The 18,591-nt window shown below is 40.0% G+C and overlaps 1 protein-coding gene across 1 annotated transcript in view; it reads right to left on the bottom strand.

The window, feature by feature from the left end:
* Positions 1 to 18,591, bottom strand: part of ZNF804A (zinc finger protein 804A) — a 146,398-nt gene that overhangs the window by 22,095 nt on the left and 105,712 nt on the right. The window contains exon 2 of the mRNA XM_063162562.1: positions 11,991 to 12,134. Within this exon, the coding sequence (XP_063018632.1) occupies positions 11,991 to 12,134 (144 nt within the window). The remainder of the gene's footprint in view (positions 1 to 11,990; positions 12,135 to 18,591) is intronic.

The following is an 18,591-nucleotide window of genomic DNA, read 5'->3' on the forward strand; positions in this document are numbered from 1 at the left end:
TGCTCATCATTAGAGAACGCTCTCCTGTCAGGGGGTCAGCGCTAAGTGCAAACTTTGATGTCAGAATTAAAAAACATAGAAGAGATGAGTGGCAAGGCCATTATGGGAGAATAACTAGGATAGTTTTCATAAGGGAATAACTTTTAAAAGCTGACAAGAGCTGTCAAGGTGTCAGGCTTGGAGAAGAGCCAGCACAATTAACATACCCTAAGCTTCAATCTACTAGACGGGGAGAAAGCAGATTTTATTTTGGACAATTACAAGTTAATAAATGGAAGCGTCAGTTCCTCTGTAGAGCACCCATTAAAGCCTACTAAAGGTCAAAACCTCTTACAGTTCCTGTCATGGTAGGCAACACACTACCATTATTTTATATTTCAAGCAATTTTACTGTCAATGACAGCAGTTACAAATGTGCAAGAAAATATTTGCCTTAGCAGTATACCAGGCACTTTACTCCACAGAAATCATCTGTGCTCCCAGAAGTGACTAATATTTCAAGATTTTTTTTTTATGAGCTTGGTGGGGCTTATTTATTTTATTATTTTTTCCAAACTGCACAGGAGTGAATGAGAGCATGAAGAGCGGGATGCCAAGAGTGGGATGCCATCCCATTTCCTTACATCCTCCAGCCACACAAAACCCAGGGAGTGACAGGCACCTACCCAGGGCACTGCTCCCTCCCCAGCTGTCCGTGTTCCCCTTGCTCCAGTTCCCCATCAAATTCAGACCTGGCACAGCATGCACAGCCAGTTGTATGAGGCTCATCCCAAGAGTCAGCTGAGGTCGGAAATTGTTTCTGTTTGCTTTGATTCCACTTAAAAAACTAAAAAAAAAAAAAAAAAAAAAAACCTAAAAAAAAAAAATCTAAAAAATTTAAAAATCAGGACAAGAACTGGGTTTGCTTCACCTGCAGAATTGCTCACCCTCTGCAGTGGACCAAGAAAAGAGGGAAGACTGGTTGAACCTTGTTATTCTCTGTTGCCTCATTAACAATAAATACAGGCCAAGTATCTCCAGGTCAGATGGAGCTGGAGGGGTTTGCCAAGGAGCCCATCCTCTGTGTGCCCACCCATATGGGAGGGCACAGCAGCTCCTGTGGATCCCCAGCACTCCATGAGCAGCCAGTGGAGCTGCTCTCCGACTGGGACACACACACAGATTTTTACACTTGTCCCACGCTGAGGCAATGAGAACCTTTCAGACCCAGCACTTTTTTAACGCACAGTATTTTCTCTACTGCTTAAGGAAAATGATACAACACTATTTTTGCCTCGTTGATCTTCCTGTTAATGGAGGCAGAGATGAGTCATTAGCTCCTCTGGCTTCCCTTTGTTCACAGCCAGGCAGGTGGGCAGAGCCGAAGCAAGATACCCGAGCAGTGCTTGCAAAGAAAATCTGCCACCTGCAGAGTCATTGGGGAAAAACTGGCTGTCATTTAAGACATTATCTAGCATTATTTAAGTCAAATAAACCCCCACATCATCATCACCATCATCATCTTAAACCATTTTAAGGCTGCCCAGGTCCCACCGCTACAAATCCTAGCGCTCATGTAATAAAATGTAATGTAAAGCTTTTCATTGTAATGAAAGGTTTGATTGGACATTCACTCCTCCTCACTCTGATTTTGGTTTTTTTTAATTTAGTTTAGGTAAAAAGCAAAAGGATCCTAAAATAGTCTCAGATATACAACATATTCCTTGAAGGAATTTTGGCATGGGATGGATGGACATCTGCTTCTGGCCTGACCTACTTTTAAGCATCTGAGCACAAAAAATCGCCCAGTAAATATTCCCTGTAGAGTACTTCTTTTAGCTATTAATCCCCCAGTGATTTCACCTGCCCCTCAGAGACATTTTTTTCCTCTTTGAGATCCCAGCTGAACTCAGTTATCCTGGGTCTGGCCACTTGCAGGTGCTGGTCACCAAGGAGTAACTCAGAGATGAGGTGTGAGCCTTGCAAGCAAAGCAGATGTGAGACAGGCTGAGACTTAAGTTCTCATTCAGGGATCACATAAAGCTCTCACCCACACTAAAAAATTTACCTTAGATGATGTTTTTAATGTATTTCTCATTATACAATCCATAATTTTTAACCAACCCTGTACATTAGGCCGGTGCCAAGGAAAGTGCACTAATTGGGTATTCCTTAGAAATGCAAAACTGTGGGCAGGAAGGAGGGAGGAGAACGAAGTAAACTGCATCAGCAGCGTGTGTTGTACTCTCATCTAAACAAAGGGGAAAAGAAGGATTCATTAGGCAAGAAATGAGTCTTGAAATGGCACAGAAGAAAAGCCTCCTGCTGGGGCTGAGAAGTGGCACTGCAAAGGGAGATGAGAGAGAAGGAGAGGTGGCAGCAGGCTCACGCTCACAGAACAGAAGAAAGAGAACCATTCCTGATAGCTTGAGGCTTACTTAGCAAAGACACTGAAAACTAAGGGTGACTTTGATAAGCACCATTTGAACGCTTCATTCCCTTTTTTTAGTTTTTTTTCTATATTGTCCCTTTTGTGAGTGTTGAGAAAGTCTGCAATAATGATCCCTAACCTCCAGTACTGCTGTAACCCTTCTCTGCCACCCCATCTCTGGCAGTCTCTTGCTTTGCATCCAGCTCTCATTACAAGCAATTTGTAAGAAGGAGATATGTTGCTCTGTAGTTATAAATCATGTAGCACAATGAGATCCTGTACCAGATGTGGCATACAGATGACAGTGCAAGCAAGAACTTAACAATATTTAAAAAAATAAATTTAAAAATAGTTTAAAATAAAAAATTAAAAAATAAAAATTAAAAACCTTTAAAAAGTTGGAGGCTTTTCATTACATAATTGTTTTCAATTTGGGTTGAATTTCAGGGCTGAAAAAGGGAAGGTGAGGGCTTACTTGTGCCCTCCCTTGTTATCATTATGTGTATCAGGACTGCACACCAAGACAACAGCAGTAAGTGCTATCAGAGAAGCCTGGCATTTAAAAGTAGTCACATTAATCATGGATGAACTTGAATTAATGTGATTTATAATTTATATTACAGTATACCATGGGTCTCTTGCCAGTTCTAATTTAAAATAAGATGCAACATACTGTTGGAACAGACAATTCAAGGAAAGAAGGATTTCTGCAAGAGGGAGGCATGCAGTGCTTGTATTTATATGGTCTTCTGCAGATTGAATGCTTTAATTTTTTTGCTATTTTTATAATCATTCAACCAAAAGACACCCACACTTAAAATCCTGTGATGCTGAACCACTCCTCTGCCATACATGGAGACTTTAGAAGAAACTGAGAAGTCCTTTACATAATCATCATCAAGGATGTTTGTCAAGAGCAAGATTGGGTGAAACAGAGAGGGAACCAGGAGGTATGTCTGGAAAAAGTGTATGGTATCCATGAGATGAAGGAAAAACCTCAGCCAATCCAAAATACAAACAGGACAAGGCAGGGCTACATTTCTAACTTTCCTTTTCATTGACTCTTGAAATGCTCTCCAAGCATGGCTACTGCCTGTCTGTCAGCAGGGGACAGAACAGACACATTGCTGCCCACATCATCTCTCCCTTCACATGCTCACCTTATTTAAGCCTTTCTCATTTCATTCCTTTGCAGCATGAGGGTGGGCAAAGCTTAAACTCAGAAGCCACTCAGACCCTTCCTGTAGAGCTATAGCACTAATTGAAAATCCAAACTGAAACAAGAGCCAACCCGCAGAGGATTCGCAGCATGGGGAGAAAGAGAAGAAAATGCAAGTTCATGTTGCCTCCACTGAGTGGCTTAGGTGTCGCAGACATCTTTGATGAAAAATCCTTTCTTTAGGATTTTTTCTCTTGAGAAGCTGAGAGGCCTCAGGAACAAAATGTAAACAATGATTATCTGCTGCTGTGGAATGCAACAGGTGGATCTGGGATTGGTCTCATGTGGTTGTTTCTAATTAATGGCAAATCACAGCTGGTCCAAGCCACAAGTTTTTGTTATCATTCTTTCTTTACTATTCTTAGCTAGCTTTCTGATGAAATCCTTTCTTCTATTCTTTTAGTATAGTTTTAATATAATATAGATCATAAAACAATAAATCAAGCCTTCTGAAACATGGAGTCAGATCCTCATGTCTTCCCTCATCCTCAGACCCCTATGAACACGGTCACACTTAGGAGCCTGAAGACGTGACTGTTTCTAGTAATTAGGCATTCATTAGCAATTAGGCTCAGAGCCTTTCCTGACCAGCAGATGACCACGAGGAGCTCACCCTGGAGCTGCAGTAGCAGCAGGGCCGTGGCTGGTGGGCAGAGCTCTTCCCACTCCCACGCAGTTTGTCTGCCTTGTCACATCTCCTCACAAAAGGCAGCTCTGATTGCAACGCTCGGTTTCATCAACAGGTCAGAGCTACCACTAAAAAAAGAACAGGCTTTTTCTTGAGCTGAATGGAGGGCTGATTTTGCAAGGATCAGCAAAGACTGCAGTAGTTGCCCTAAGAATGACTGTGGTCTGTGCTGAAAAGGTTGCTCGGTTCTTCCCAGAGAAGAACGAGCTCTCACATGGAAACCAACATGCACAAACTGCAGGGCATGAAGTGGAATACTGGCAGAGCTCCCAGAGGGGAAAAAGATAACCTGAAACTCCTAAATAGGAAACTACAAGGTGGCTTTTGCAGGATCAGGCACAGAGTATTAACCACTGACATACACCACTTAATTGTTTTAGCAAATTAGATCCTCTTGTAAGAAATTGTTCACCTTGAGGGGTCAGAATTTAATATACTACAACAGAATTTAATGTATGAGCTTTTCCTTCCCTTTCTTTTTGATCACTCAACAGCTCAAAACCATGGAGTAACAAAATGCTTTTCATATTATTCATTACTTACAGTTAATCTACAATCTGCTTGATTGCTTTCAGGACAGCAGTGGAACTGCATCTAGAATTTCTGAAAACTGCAGAAAAGGCATTCCGCTGATTGGTTTGAGTTTTGCAGCCATAGTGAAGTTTAATTAACTGTGGAAGACTGACTCTGTTAAAGCATAAAGAGAAATAAAAAGCAGTATTTTTCTTGTAGGTAATTGCTTAGCTGATCTATTGCCTGATAAAACTGAGTGTGTGATAGGTAAACCATCATCTGATCTCCATGCTTGTACAAGTCTTTAATCATTTCTCCCCATCAAAACACTGTATGTCAAAAGGTGCATTACAATCAGAATCATGAACTAAAAAACTGTATGTTTTCCTATCTTCAAGCCCTAATTATTGTATCCATTCTTATCTTATATGATGAACAAAAACCCAGTACTTTTGCAATAGTGCTGGCCAAAGAGCAGAAAACTGATTCTGATATGGTAAAGCAAAGTTTAAAAATTAGCCCCAAGTTTTTCTCACTTGTATGAAGACATTTTCATGAACTGATTTAAAAAGACCAATTTAGACTGAAATATATTAATAGAGTTTGAAATAAAAGGATGAACCCCACAGCAGTACAAACACGTGCCAGGGAAAGGAACATTCAGGATCTATGGAGCAACCAATGTTTCTTCCTGTCCCTCCCTCCTGCTTTCCATTTGTGCTGTAATTTTTTTCCCCTCACTGAACTGACAATCTAGATTTGGAAAATAAATGAGCAATGTGCAGCTGAAAAAAAAAAAAAACTGTAAATTTTTTTGCATGGGAATTTAATGTTAATGATTTATTGGGTTATCGGGCTGATCTGGATATTGAAAAGGACAGAAATGAGAAGGCTGCAATAATTCAAAACCAGAAAAAAAAAAAAGGACTGAGGATAAATACTAAGTTTCTTATTTTGCAACTGACTAAGGCTCCTCCTGGAGTAAAAAACAGGCTCCTGATGGAATCAGTAGTGTCAGTGCATGGGGTTAATATTCTGTTTGCAGGCTATTAGTGGGACAGATGGGGTATCTACTCCTCTGCTGTAATTGTGTTTGCTCTAAAAACACTTCTTCAGAAAAAAAAAAAATAAGTCAATTAGTTAATCAAACATTATTACAGAATCAAATTTCCCAAACATGAAAACAGAAAAAGTTACACAGTATTCTTTTCTGTCCTAATTACTGTGTCAGGGACATCGTGATATGTCTTTTTTTTTTTTTTTTTTTCTGGTAATGAGAAAACAGAACACTCATTGGCAACAAAATTGGATTTTGCTGGATTAATACTTTATTCAAAAATATCCTCATCTAACCCATCAGTACAAGTTTGGAGGTAAAGAATGCCTAACTACTCTGTTACACTGATACCCATCAAGAAGCCAATGCTGGAATTATATTTTATAGGTAAAATTAAAACAAAAAATTCTTTTATCCAGGAAAGAGTGTGTGACGTTTCTCTCTAAATATACTGAAATATTCATGAAGAACAGAACTTAAGTATTTAATTTTAAAATGCATTCTGTAAAGTGGAATAAAGAGTCCCACTGTGCGCTCTGGACACATCCCACATCCCAGAGGAGTGGGATCTTCAATCTCCTCATGGCCCAGAGGGCTCCTGTCATGTTGGCACTTCTGCCTTTCCCTTCACACTAACAGCAGAAGGCTTTTTGTTTGTTTTCATTATTTAAAGGAGTTGAAAAAGGCAGCATAAGTCTATCACAAAGCTCAGCTCCAGTGCTCCCAGCAGTGCTGAGCTATAATTAATAGACCTGGTGGTGACCATTATTAGCATTAATGCCAGCAAAAGTGCTTAAAACTTAAAAGAAAGCTTTTCCCTTTAAAAAAAAAAACTCAAAAAACCCAAAGAACCGCCAATCCAGCCACTAAAGATCCATCTTAATGAACAAAAAAAAAATATCAAACCAATAGAGTGATAGAGCAGAGTGTGTGAGGGGCGCTCATTTCATGGCTATATGTGCATTACAAAAACATCTATGTATATGAATGCACAGCTGAACATTTGTTTGTGTTCCCTTAATATTTAGAAAGGCTACAAGGATGAGTATGTTTTCCTGAGGGGGGGAAAATAAAGAAATACAGGGAGACATGCCAAGTTACATTCTGGGAAAGCTATAACACTAAGGAAGGAGTACACAGGATCGATTCAAACACAGAATGTTTGAATTTCTTCTATGCTTGGATAGTTATGACTGCCTGCTCCAAGGACACACCAAGATGCAGCTCTCTAACATGAAAAACATGATAAAGTAAGGGAAGGAATATAAAATTTCTTCATTCCAGAAAATTCAGCTGCCAGGAATGAAAACAAATGGCACTGCAAGTGCCTCCCTGCCAGGGTCATGCTCTCTGGGACTGCACCTGTATCCTGCTGCCCTTCCCTCAGTGTCCCTGCAGAAATGCAGCCACCCCTCAGCCATGCAAGGCACTTCCCTGATCCAAGAGCAGCAGGGTTATTTCAGGAAATCTCTTACTAGTGAACATTAGCCTGAAATCTGGCACACAACACCTCGCTTTTTCTTTTTGCTCATGAAGCAAACCTACAGGAAATTCTTGAAACTCTTCAGCTTTTATCCTGCACTACACCAAAGCTCTGGGCATAGTGCTCTAGAAGACAACAGGGTATTTTGAGAATTGTTATTTCCACATTTCAGAAATTGCATACAACACATTGCCTCTGGCTCAGCCCGATTCCAAAAGCCCCAGGGAGAGCTAACCTGCACAAAGCAGGCCTGAGGAAACACAGCATCAAATACTGCTGGCTCTCAGTGAGGAGTTCATCTCCATCCCTGTATCACTCTCAGTGCTTGGCCATTCCCTGCAAACAGACACAAACTCCTGGGCTGTGCCAGGAGCTGCAGATCACTGCAGTGCCCCCTCTGCAGGTGCCAGCCAAGGAAAAGAGATGGGGATTTTCTCTTTCACAGGGAATAACTCTGCACTGAGAGCTTTTAAAAAGACCTGTAATGATGATTGCAAGGATTCCTTGCTTTGTTTTCAAACTGCAGGCTCAAACAACTGCTAACATCCAATTATCTTTGCTGGGAATAGGGGCATCCCAAATGTGCTATATTGCTTTTAATTTATACCTTGCATGCCTTGTAACTCATAGGAGGTACAGGTTTAGTAAAAGGTTGGGGGTTATATTATTGTTATGTCTAATCACACCTTTCCACTTCCAAACTTCTTGTTCTCCATCCATATTCCACAAAATATTTATTCAAACACATGAAAATTATTCAAGTTTGGACTTTTGACTGACTAGAGATTGAAATTCTCTACTGTGAATAAAGATTATCTCCAGCTTATTTGGCACTGATGCCAAAAAATGTGCGAAGAAAAAGATGTAAAGAGAGGAGAAAAATGTGGACAGGAGAAATCTGTGTCTGGAATAGGGAAAGGGGACAAGTACTAATTTAGTCTTCCTGCTTAATTTGTGCATTATTCTCTGTGTACAATTTTAAATACATTTGTAGAGCACAGTGATCATTTTCACCCCGAGAGAAACAGTTTGAGAAATGACCTAAGGTTCTGTGGGGAAAAATTCCTGCTTATAATTTACTTAATTGATTGTATTTTCATCTGTAGATGCAAATACATTAGGGCTATTTATTTTCCATCACAGCTTTTGCTGTTACTGTTGTTGTTTGGTATTTGCAGGAGCCCTCCTGGGAGGGCAGAGAACACCAAGCTTGGGTGTGCTGCCGTGGTGTTGGGTGATTAATCAGAAGTTCTGGGATGGAGACTTTGAAACCCCCTTTGTTCCTGTAGTGACAAAAGCCTCTGGAGGAATGGCTGGCACAGGGGACTGAGCTGTGTGGCACACATTTCTTGCCCAGGACAGCACAGGTCACCGAGCCCAAGCAGCTGTGGCAGGGAGGTCGCTCAGAGCCTCAGGGTTTAATGCTCAGCTGCATTTATCAAAGCCTCAGTGTCTCAATGCAGGGGTTTTCAGCACTTCAGAGCTCCTTCCAGAGATGGAGGAGATGCTGAAGAGAGTCATACACGTCTGCCCTGGCATGGGTCTCAAATCCCACATTCTGTGGGTTTAGGCCATCAAACAGCAATCCCTCATTACTATAGTGAATAATAGCAGCTCTGCCATAGCTACTGATCACTCTGTATTGAGCTCAGAACGTTGCTGCTTTCATAGACATCACCATTTTATTTTGCTAGGGGTGTTTTTTCATTGTCTGAGCCTTCAAAGCAAAGCAGAGAGTTCATTTTTCTCTATTACCACTGACTGCTTGCAAGTTGCTGCTGCTGGAGTGTTTCATAAAGGCTGCAGATGTGCTCTCCAAACAATACTGTAAAAGCTCAGGACAGGAAAGCACTAACAGAGGCAGTGGGGCTCTTGAGACACTAAACCCCTTCAGGTCCTAGGAAATAAAATTGCCTTTGCCTGGGCTCTGTTCTTTCTTTCTGGGCTGCTCAGAAGGTGCTCATGCTACCTCAGAGTGGGTGTTCAGAAGCTGTTAAGACACAACAAGTAAAAACACAACCAACAGTGACAGCACAAGGCTTCCCAACCAATGGAAGAAACCCACATAACAAATCTCCTGGTTTAAATCCTGCAAATTTTGTGTGCTAGCAACATTTGACTGGATGGAAAGAAAGTCTTCTACAATAGAATTGAGGTACAGAAGCTGTTAGGAACATGTTCTCTGCCAAACCCTCCCATGGCCAGGATGGTGTGAGAACAGACTGCACAATTAGGATTAAATATGGCTTTTCTGAAAAGCTGGGGTGAGCTCAGGTTCAGGCAGAGCTTTCATCCATTTCATCACACAAAAACCACTCTTGGGTTGCTGGGATCACTGAAACCAAAGTGGCTGCACAACTGTCCTCGGGTACTGGGAAACTCTTTGTACTACAGTACCTCCCTTACCTGTCCATTATTGCAGAAAGGTGTGATAGAAGAGAAAAAGGAAAGAAAAAATAGGAAGCAGAATCCAAAGGCAGATTTCTAGTTCCTGTCACCTCTGCTGAACTGCTGGAAAACTTCTGCCATTGGTGTAGGCAGTCCCAGGACAAAATCAGAGCATTGAACAGTAGCACCTGCACGTCTCCAGCAGGCTTACTAAAACTGCCCCAAAAAAAAGCATTTGGTGTGAAGTTCTTGAAAACAGAGCTAATCAGAGTGAGCCCGTGCTGCAGCATATGCTTTTACACCTAAAATATGGGAAGAGGAATCTTTTTTCTTTATAGCACTAATAGAAACCACCACAAAAAAAACATATTCCAGGAGAATTCACCTCAACATTTTATCTCAGGAATCAAAGGTTTTATTTGCCAGTAACATCAGTTAAAATCTTTGGGCAAACAAGCATCCATACAATTTTTTCTGCTTGAAAACTGCGGGGTTTTTTTTGTTTTATTTCCTAGCAGGGATATTAGACTAGAGAATGTTGAACAGAGGAAGGGGATGGCTTCCTGTGTTTTACCAAACACATCCACAGAGCCACATGCAAAGACAGACACACAGACTCCCTGCAGGAAAGATGGAGAGGCAGGATCTGCCATGCTCCATCAGGGGCTGGTGCAGTGCCCACCCTCTCCTGTCCAAAGCCACGAGAAAACAAGAATTTCAATGTGAAACGCTGGAAAAAATAAAACTGTTCAATCTCTGTTCAAAACACTGTTCAATCTCACACCTGACCTCAGCTTCAAAATCAATTTTTCATCAATACTGAATGGAGGAACAAGGACTGCAGCCTGCAGGTTCTCATTATTTCAAAGTGCTTCACAGCACTAAAAAAATTAATAAATATAAATCCTAAGTGAGGTCAAGTGGGGAAAACTCTGCCCATAACTTCTCTTTTCCTGCCATCCATCAATGACCTGCTGCTGTGTGAATATAACACCTGAAGCATCAATTCCAGCTGTACTTTAACTAAAACTCACAATAAACAGCTACAGGATGCAATGAAGCTAATTTCTCATCTAATATATGTATCTTTCCCTCCAGCTTCTCACAGATTGCTGTTGCTGCTGAGGTCCACATCTTCACAGCTCTCCAAACTAAATCTAACACTCACATTGACAGTGTAAATTATGGGCTAAATAAAAACAACAGTGAGAGAGAGAGAAAAAAGTTTCAAGGACTGGTGCTAAAGAAAAGCAAATCATTATTCTATATAATACAGATATAAAACATATTGTGGCTTGTCTATGCTCACCCTGAGCAGAATAACAGGAAAAAGGGAGATTCAATTAGAATAGAAGCAATCAATCCAGACACACTGCCATAGGATTTCACCAGATTTAAAAAAACAACAGAAAAGGTACAGAATAATTACCAGCTGAGTGGCCTATGTAGGAATTTTCTGTAGAGTTATTACATATCTTTACACTATCATTACACATCACTCCAGGGGAGTCAAGCTGCCTTGTCTTTCCTTTTGAATTAAATAGATTTAACCCCTCTGCAGATCAGAATGTTGCCCTGGGATGCATTGCCTCTCTCATTCTGTGGAAGCACTGCTTTTATCTCACCAAAGAGAGACACACAGCTTGGAGGTGAAGTGATACAATGTGGTGATAGAAACATAAATACTGATGCTTTAGAGCTAACACAGAGAAACCTTTCATTGACACACTTGGTTTTAATACAGTGCATTGAAATAAAATCATAGCTCATTTCTGAACTGTACCTGCACTAATTTAAGTAGTCATGGCCCATTTCAGAACTGTATCTGCACTAAAAAGAAAGTTTACCAAAGAGTATGTCAAGTTTCTTATGCACATCTGTTGCAACAAATATTTCCCCAGTAAGTCACATTTGAAGTATACCACAGCATTTACCTGAAAAATTAAACTGGTAAGAGGGAAACTGTACATTTACAATTCTAATCATATTATTCACTGTTATTCACCATTTCCTGCCCTGCTCCTCTTCAATATTAAACTGTTCAAATTTCTTTTTCTTCCCACCTCAGAATTTTTTGACTGTAAAATCTCCACAGTAAGATTTGTTTCTGAGAAAACAGTGTATTTTGCTTTCCAGAATCTGCAATTGTAATCAAATATGATTTCCCAGCCTGTATGAAGGACATTTTATTTCATTATTCCTAAGCTGAAGCAGTGAGCAGATTTCCCTTACCTGCTTGTGAGCATGATCATAAGAGTTGATGTGATTGTCAAACTCCTGGTGTTTATAGTACTGCTTGTCACAGAGTTCACAGTAGAAGTTGGCTTTCAGATCTTCCAGAGCTTTTGCTATCGTGTTTTTCTTTTCAGCATAATCCTGGAGGGGGGCAGGAAAAAGTAATTTTAGTTTTGCCTTTGATGCTGCCAATGGATTTTGGGCTCTGCAGTTAATCATATTTGTAAACATTTACACACCTCTGTAACTAAAAGCCTTCCCATATTTGCTGTGTTACACTGCACATATTTACTGGATCTGCTGTGAGGATGAACATTTGCACACTTCAGTTTGCTATAGAGTTGCCAGCTCCCCTTCAGGGCTCTGTCAGAGGCCTGAAGGATTTCCCTGGGTCCTATTTAAATACAAATATTTATCATGCTGAAGGCTATTTTCAAGTTCATTTTGATCCAAGCCTCACTCCTCAGTAATTTACCCAATAAGCATGAAGATACAAATGGCAATAATTTAGTTATAAGGTTTTTACAAGAAAGTTTAGCTTACTAAAACAAAAATAATAAAAGAAACCCAACAAAATTCAAGAAATTACTAGGTCCTTCTTGAATGCCTGTAGATATGAAACATGAGGAACACTTTCACAGCTGAGATGTAATTAATATCTTCATCCCTTTGGGTTTGCCATCCCATATCAGGACACACACACACTCTTTACCATACATCAGCCAATGCACCACATACAACTCTGCTTACCATTTATGAGAAAATTACATACCAGGCTTTTTAATTCCCTAAATGCATTGGTGGTAATGGGGGCCTGTTGTGAAAGAGCATGGAAATGGTCTGTCATGTCAGATTAGTGTAATACCAGCTGAACACTGAGCACGTGTAACCTCAGTGTCATGATGGAATCTCAGGCCAAAATCCCAAACATGTCAAACACTGTTTAACAGAATAACCCCCTTGGATTTGTTTCTCAGAGTTTCTTCACTGTGAATTCTTTGGTTCAGGTAGATATTGTAACACCTACTTTACAATCTTGTAATCAGAACATCCAAAATTGAGTTATTTGGGGAAAAAGACTGCATTTGGTTGCAGTTTTCACAGCTGACGACTCATATACTTCCAATGTATTTTGGGGACTTTGAAATGGAAAATTTATGTTTATCAGATTAGAATATTTTTATAACAATGCTGTTTATTCGAGAGAGAGAGGAACAGTAGTCATAAAATTAAAATTATATCCAGAAAGTACTTATTATTTAAAGTAGCACTTTAACTATAATTCAGCATGATTGGACTGCTAGCAAACACTGTTGATTCATACCCAAACTGAAGTACTCCCTCACCAAAATTTTGTCCATTAATAGAATTGCACAAGTCACTTCAGAGTGGTGTTTTGAATATTGGCTGACACATGACAAATTCACACATTCCTAACACTTTTCTACAGTGGTGTTTCACAAAATCTGCTCCATTTAAACCCAAACCGAGTTAGCATTTTATTTCAAGAAACAGCAATACTTTACTCACTTGAAAATACCATTTATGCACAATGGAAATTTCACCTGAAAACTCTGTATTTAGCTCTTGGTATCAACTAGCAAAAAATACAGGTTTTCTACCACTTCAGGTATTACCAGGATGCTATGTATGAAAAGCAGTGGAAATAGCATGGAGACCCTAAGGAGATAACACTTCCTTGAAACACTTTAAAAGTAATTCTTGCAGTCTACAAAGGGAGGACACCTAATTTGTGTTTATTAAAACATGAAAAAGAAAAATCTGCATTCGTGGGAATTACCAGAACTCTGGAATACTACATCATATATATATCTATATATCTATATCTATATATGTATATATATGGAGAGTCAATGTGATGAATCCTAAGACAAGAACAGTGAATTGAAGAATAATTTTTCATCAAGATCTTACACCATGCTGTTGGTTAACCTCAAGCAAGCTTTTGTAAGAGTTACTAATGTTCTGAAATACCTTGAATAAAGTTATGTAACTTCAGTGGTGATGTCCTTGACTTAAAGCACCATTTTTGAAAAAAAATATACTTTTTTCATAGCAAAACCTAACCTGAACGCAATTACATTTGGCATGCCAATGCATATTAATGAGGCTGGGATAGTGCAAATCCATGGAAAACTTTACTGCAAAGGATCTTGGGGTTTCTATCACTAAATTCCTTCAGCTGGGGTTTTTTTGGGGCACAGGGTTAATTTACATTACAATAGTACATCAAATTTCCAAAGGTAAGTGAAGAATGGCAACAGACCTAAATTAAATGCAAGTAGATGGGGTGGAACACAATAATGGGGCTCAATCATGCATGTAAAAGGGACTTTTAAATGACAAGAACCAGAAGTACCTGACCTTGGGAACATATGAATGGCTGTATTGGCTCAACATTTTAAATCTGCGCAAGATTTTGATCTGTACAACCAAGGAAAGTGACTCTCAGCATCACTCCCTTTGCTCTGCACCTGCATTCTGCTGGTTTCAGCTGTTGCATATTGGAAAAAGTCATCAACACTTAGCTCTTATTCCCTTTGACTGGGTCATTGTTAAGTGCATGGAGCCCTAGCACACCTTCTCTCAGGTATTGCTCCCTGAAGGACTTAGTTCTGCTTTACTCATGAATTCCTTACACTTGATCACCTCTGCTTGTTCTTTCCACAGTCTCCAAAAGATCCAAGAATATGCTACACACAGCGCCATGCACTAATCCTCTCTTAGTCTCTGTTTTCTACTCTCTCCCTTTCAGATTTTTTTAAAATCATGACACAGCACTAAACACGTTTATACAACTCCTTTATCATCCACATCCTTTGCTGCTGTATAATATTTTGCTGGCAGATGTTCCTATGCAGATACTAAACTTCATCCAATTTTTAAATTTCCCCATTTCTCCAGGGGCAGAAAGACAAAGCTCAAGACTTCAGCCTGTTACATTTCACATGCACACACACAAAAAGCCCCTTAAGAACACCCTTGAAGGATGGTGTTCAGGAGATTCTCTGTCACTGGGATCCCCTGGGCCAGGCTGGGACTGAGCCCACTGCTCCTGCTGCTGGCAGTGAGCAAAGCCCAGAGTCACTGGGAGTGGGGAAAGTCGGGTTTCAAGGATGGGCGTGATGCCTTGTGCAGGCTGACCTGGAACTGAGACTAGGCAGAGTTAAAGAATAAAGCAGGGATTTATTAAAAGGCCTCAATGGATGCACCTTGGGCAGCACAAGAGCCCAGCCAGGGCTGCACCCAAGATGAACCAAAATGGTCACAAAATGGACAACTGGTCATGGGGTCTCTCCCTTTTATAAGTTCTGGTCTATTTCCATATTAAGATTTAATTGTCCAATTCCAGCTTTAGGTTATGAAGTCCCATCCTGCTTGTTTTTATCTCTTCAGTCCCCATTGTTTATGCTCTCAGGCCTGAGATTTGGGTCATTTGTCCTTAGTCCCCAGCTGGAGAAGGAATTGTTTTGTCTCCCTGCTGTGTGAGGAGAGCTCACCATCCCCTAATATGGAGCTCAGAACTACACACTAAAGCAGCAGAGAATATGAAAATATAAAAGCTGAAACCTGAGGCATCAAGCAGAAGCTGGAAACAGGAGAACAGAGGCTGCTGCTCTTTGCCTGCCAGGCTGTTCCTGTCCATTTTGCAAGGAGTGCTGCCTTGGCAGAGGAGGCTTTCCCTGTCCCTGCTCATATTGATGAGGGATAACTGCCCAAAAAGTGACAGTAACAAATTACAGTCCCTGGACCTTGAGAGCAGCAGGCAATGGACTGCAGACAGAAATAACCTGGAAACTTACTGGAGAGGAATATTCCTGGAGTAAAGTAGCAGCCAAAAATCTCAAACTGGTTAGATATGATCAAGCTTAGTTTCATTTTCATCAAGATTTGCAAACCGTCCTGAAAGTTTTAAAAGAATTCTGAATTACGATTCAGCCTGGTAATAAAACTCAGAACTGAGTGTCACTTAGTTTCATTATTTTTTTCCTGAAAGGCTTATTATCTGAAAGCCTACAGCTATAATTCACTGTAGCTATTTTTCATAATTTATATGAAAGATCTCTAATAAGTGATCCCATCTATCAGCTAGCTTTATTTCTCTAAATCCATCTTCTCCATCCTCCAAAGCCTTAAGCCTATGCAAATGCCACTGCAAACATCTGATAAATTGGATTAAAAGCAGGCTTTATTCACAGAGGGCTGTCACAAACCAGACTGGACTTTGTGCTCCCATTACAGGAGAGAGAGAGAGAGAGAGAGAAAGAGAGAGAGAAAGAGAGAAAGAGAGAAAGAGAGAAAGAGAGAAAGAGAGAAAGAGAGAAAGAGAGAAAGAGAGAAAGAGAGAAAGAGAGAAAGAGAGAAAGAGAGAAAGAGAGAAAGAGAGAAAGAGAGAAAGAGAGAAAGAGAGAAAGAGAGAAAGAGAGAAAGAGAGAAAGAGAGAGAAAGAGAGAAGAGAGAGAAAGAGAGAGAAGAGAGAAAGAGAGAAAGAGAGAAAGAGAGAAAGAGAGAAAGAGAGAAAGAGAGAAAGAGAGAAAGAATGCTACAGGAGTGCTGAACTCTACACAGATAACTTTGGAGAGCTCACTGGATGCCTCAGCCATGGGGATATTTTTATGGAGTGCACTTCAGGCTCACACTTTACTATCTGCAGAAAGGTCAGCTAGACACAAAAAAGGGAAGAATGTGAAATTATAATACGTTATCTATTCCATGGTGATTACTAGTGTGAATATTCTTACTTTACAATAAATGTGAGCTCCTTTTATTGCAGTAGGCTGTTCTGCATTTACTGTAGACTTAAAAGGGTCAGGCCTGCAGTCAGTGCAAAGCAAAATGTATTACAGAAATAAAGCCCTTCTTCAGGATAATTTACTGGTATAGTCATCCCAGAGAGGATTAGGCTGCTCTGGTCTGATCCTCTGGATTAGAGCCCATTACACCTGACAGATGTTCCAGTGTAACCTTGTTTCACAAAAAATACTTTAAGCATTTTTTCCTGTTACAATAACTAAACAAAAGAGCAAAATTGTTGTTTAGACATTTCCAAAAAAAAACCCAAAAACAAAAAAAAAACAACAAACTGATACTCTTGATTTGACAAAACTCTGCATTAGCTATATTTATATTTATAAAAATATATTGTTACAAAAAAAAAATCAGCCACAATTTAAGAGCACACTTTCCTATAGTTAATTAACTGTGACATCCATGAGCACAATTAACAAAAGATTCCTTAATTTATGGTAGATTTACTTAGTATTATAAAGACAGCAGATTTACTTAGTATTATAAAGACAGCAGAGGAATAAAAGGTACAACTTACTAACATCTCCTCTGCTATCAATCTTGGTATTACTTGGTATACAGAATTTTTTTAATATCTTTGCATAGCACTTTCTTTCCTCATGTAAGCAGTCTATCCATCACCCACTGACGTACTTGAAGGAATAAATAAAAAAATAGAGTACATTAATAATATTAGTACAGTCTAGTAACAAATCTAATTATTTCTAAGGTTCTTGTCCTTATCAAGGTGGGGAGACCAAAGCAAAATGCAGTTAGAGACATGGATCAAATTATTCATTGATCCTGACAAATTCATCTCCAAGCAGTGCAGAGGGAGTTTCAGGAAGGAGACTGACAGCTGTCTGGGAAAATAATTACCATGAAAATCCTCAAGTCTTTTTGATTACCTTAGCTGAAACTTTGCCATTAGTTTTAGGAGGTGATAGCAAACTGCAGCTCACAAGGCCACAAACAGCACTGCCTTGATCCCTTTTGACATTCTGCTTTTGGGCAAAGGTGTTTCCAGCAGTGACCCCACTGCACTGGATGGGGATGGGCCCAAGGAAGGAGTGGTACTTAATATTAATTGAACATCAGAGGCTGAATAAACCCCACACTACCTTGGATTTTTGCCTCAAGACAACCTGCAGACACCCAGTTCCAACCAAAACACTTATCACATACAGGAGAGCTCATCAGTATTCTGCTGAAAATGCACACTTGAAAACGCTATTGGAGGCGTGCAAATTGTTATAAAACTTATGATTTCTCAGCTTCCCAATAAACACACAGACAGCACTTCATGTTTGGGTAAACACCCCAGCATTGGGATAAATAACACAGTGAAATTAGAATGAAACAGCAAAATTTATTCCCATTAGTGCTGTTTGCTTGCTAAAGTCATCCTGATTTTGCAACACCACATTTGCCAGGCACACACCTCCCAATGCCAAGAGCTGAATCCCACAGCCCCTGCTCCAAATGGAGTGAGACAGATGAGAGCAGGGCCAGGGCTGGACTCAGTGCACAACACTGCCCTGCCATGGTGAGACTGAATTTACTGCAAAGGAAGCTCACATTTGAGGCAGCAATTCGTTACCAGATTTGCCTGTCTCATTTACTCACTTAAAGCACTTATAGTGCATAATTACTTTTAACTGGGACTCATAAAATCACTTGATTGGGTTTTTCTGCCATTAAAACTAACTGGTGGGCAGAGGCCTGTAGAATTATTTATTTATTCTGGTGCTTTGTAAAACCTACTTTCAGGCAGAGCAGGCCCTTGCAA

This window comes from Melospiza melodia, chromosome 8, assembly GCF_035770615.1.
Source record: "Melospiza melodia melodia isolate bMelMel2 chromosome 8, bMelMel2.pri, whole genome shotgun sequence".
Classification (NCBI taxonomy): Eukaryota; Metazoa; Chordata; class Aves; order Passeriformes; family Passerellidae; genus Melospiza; species Melospiza melodia.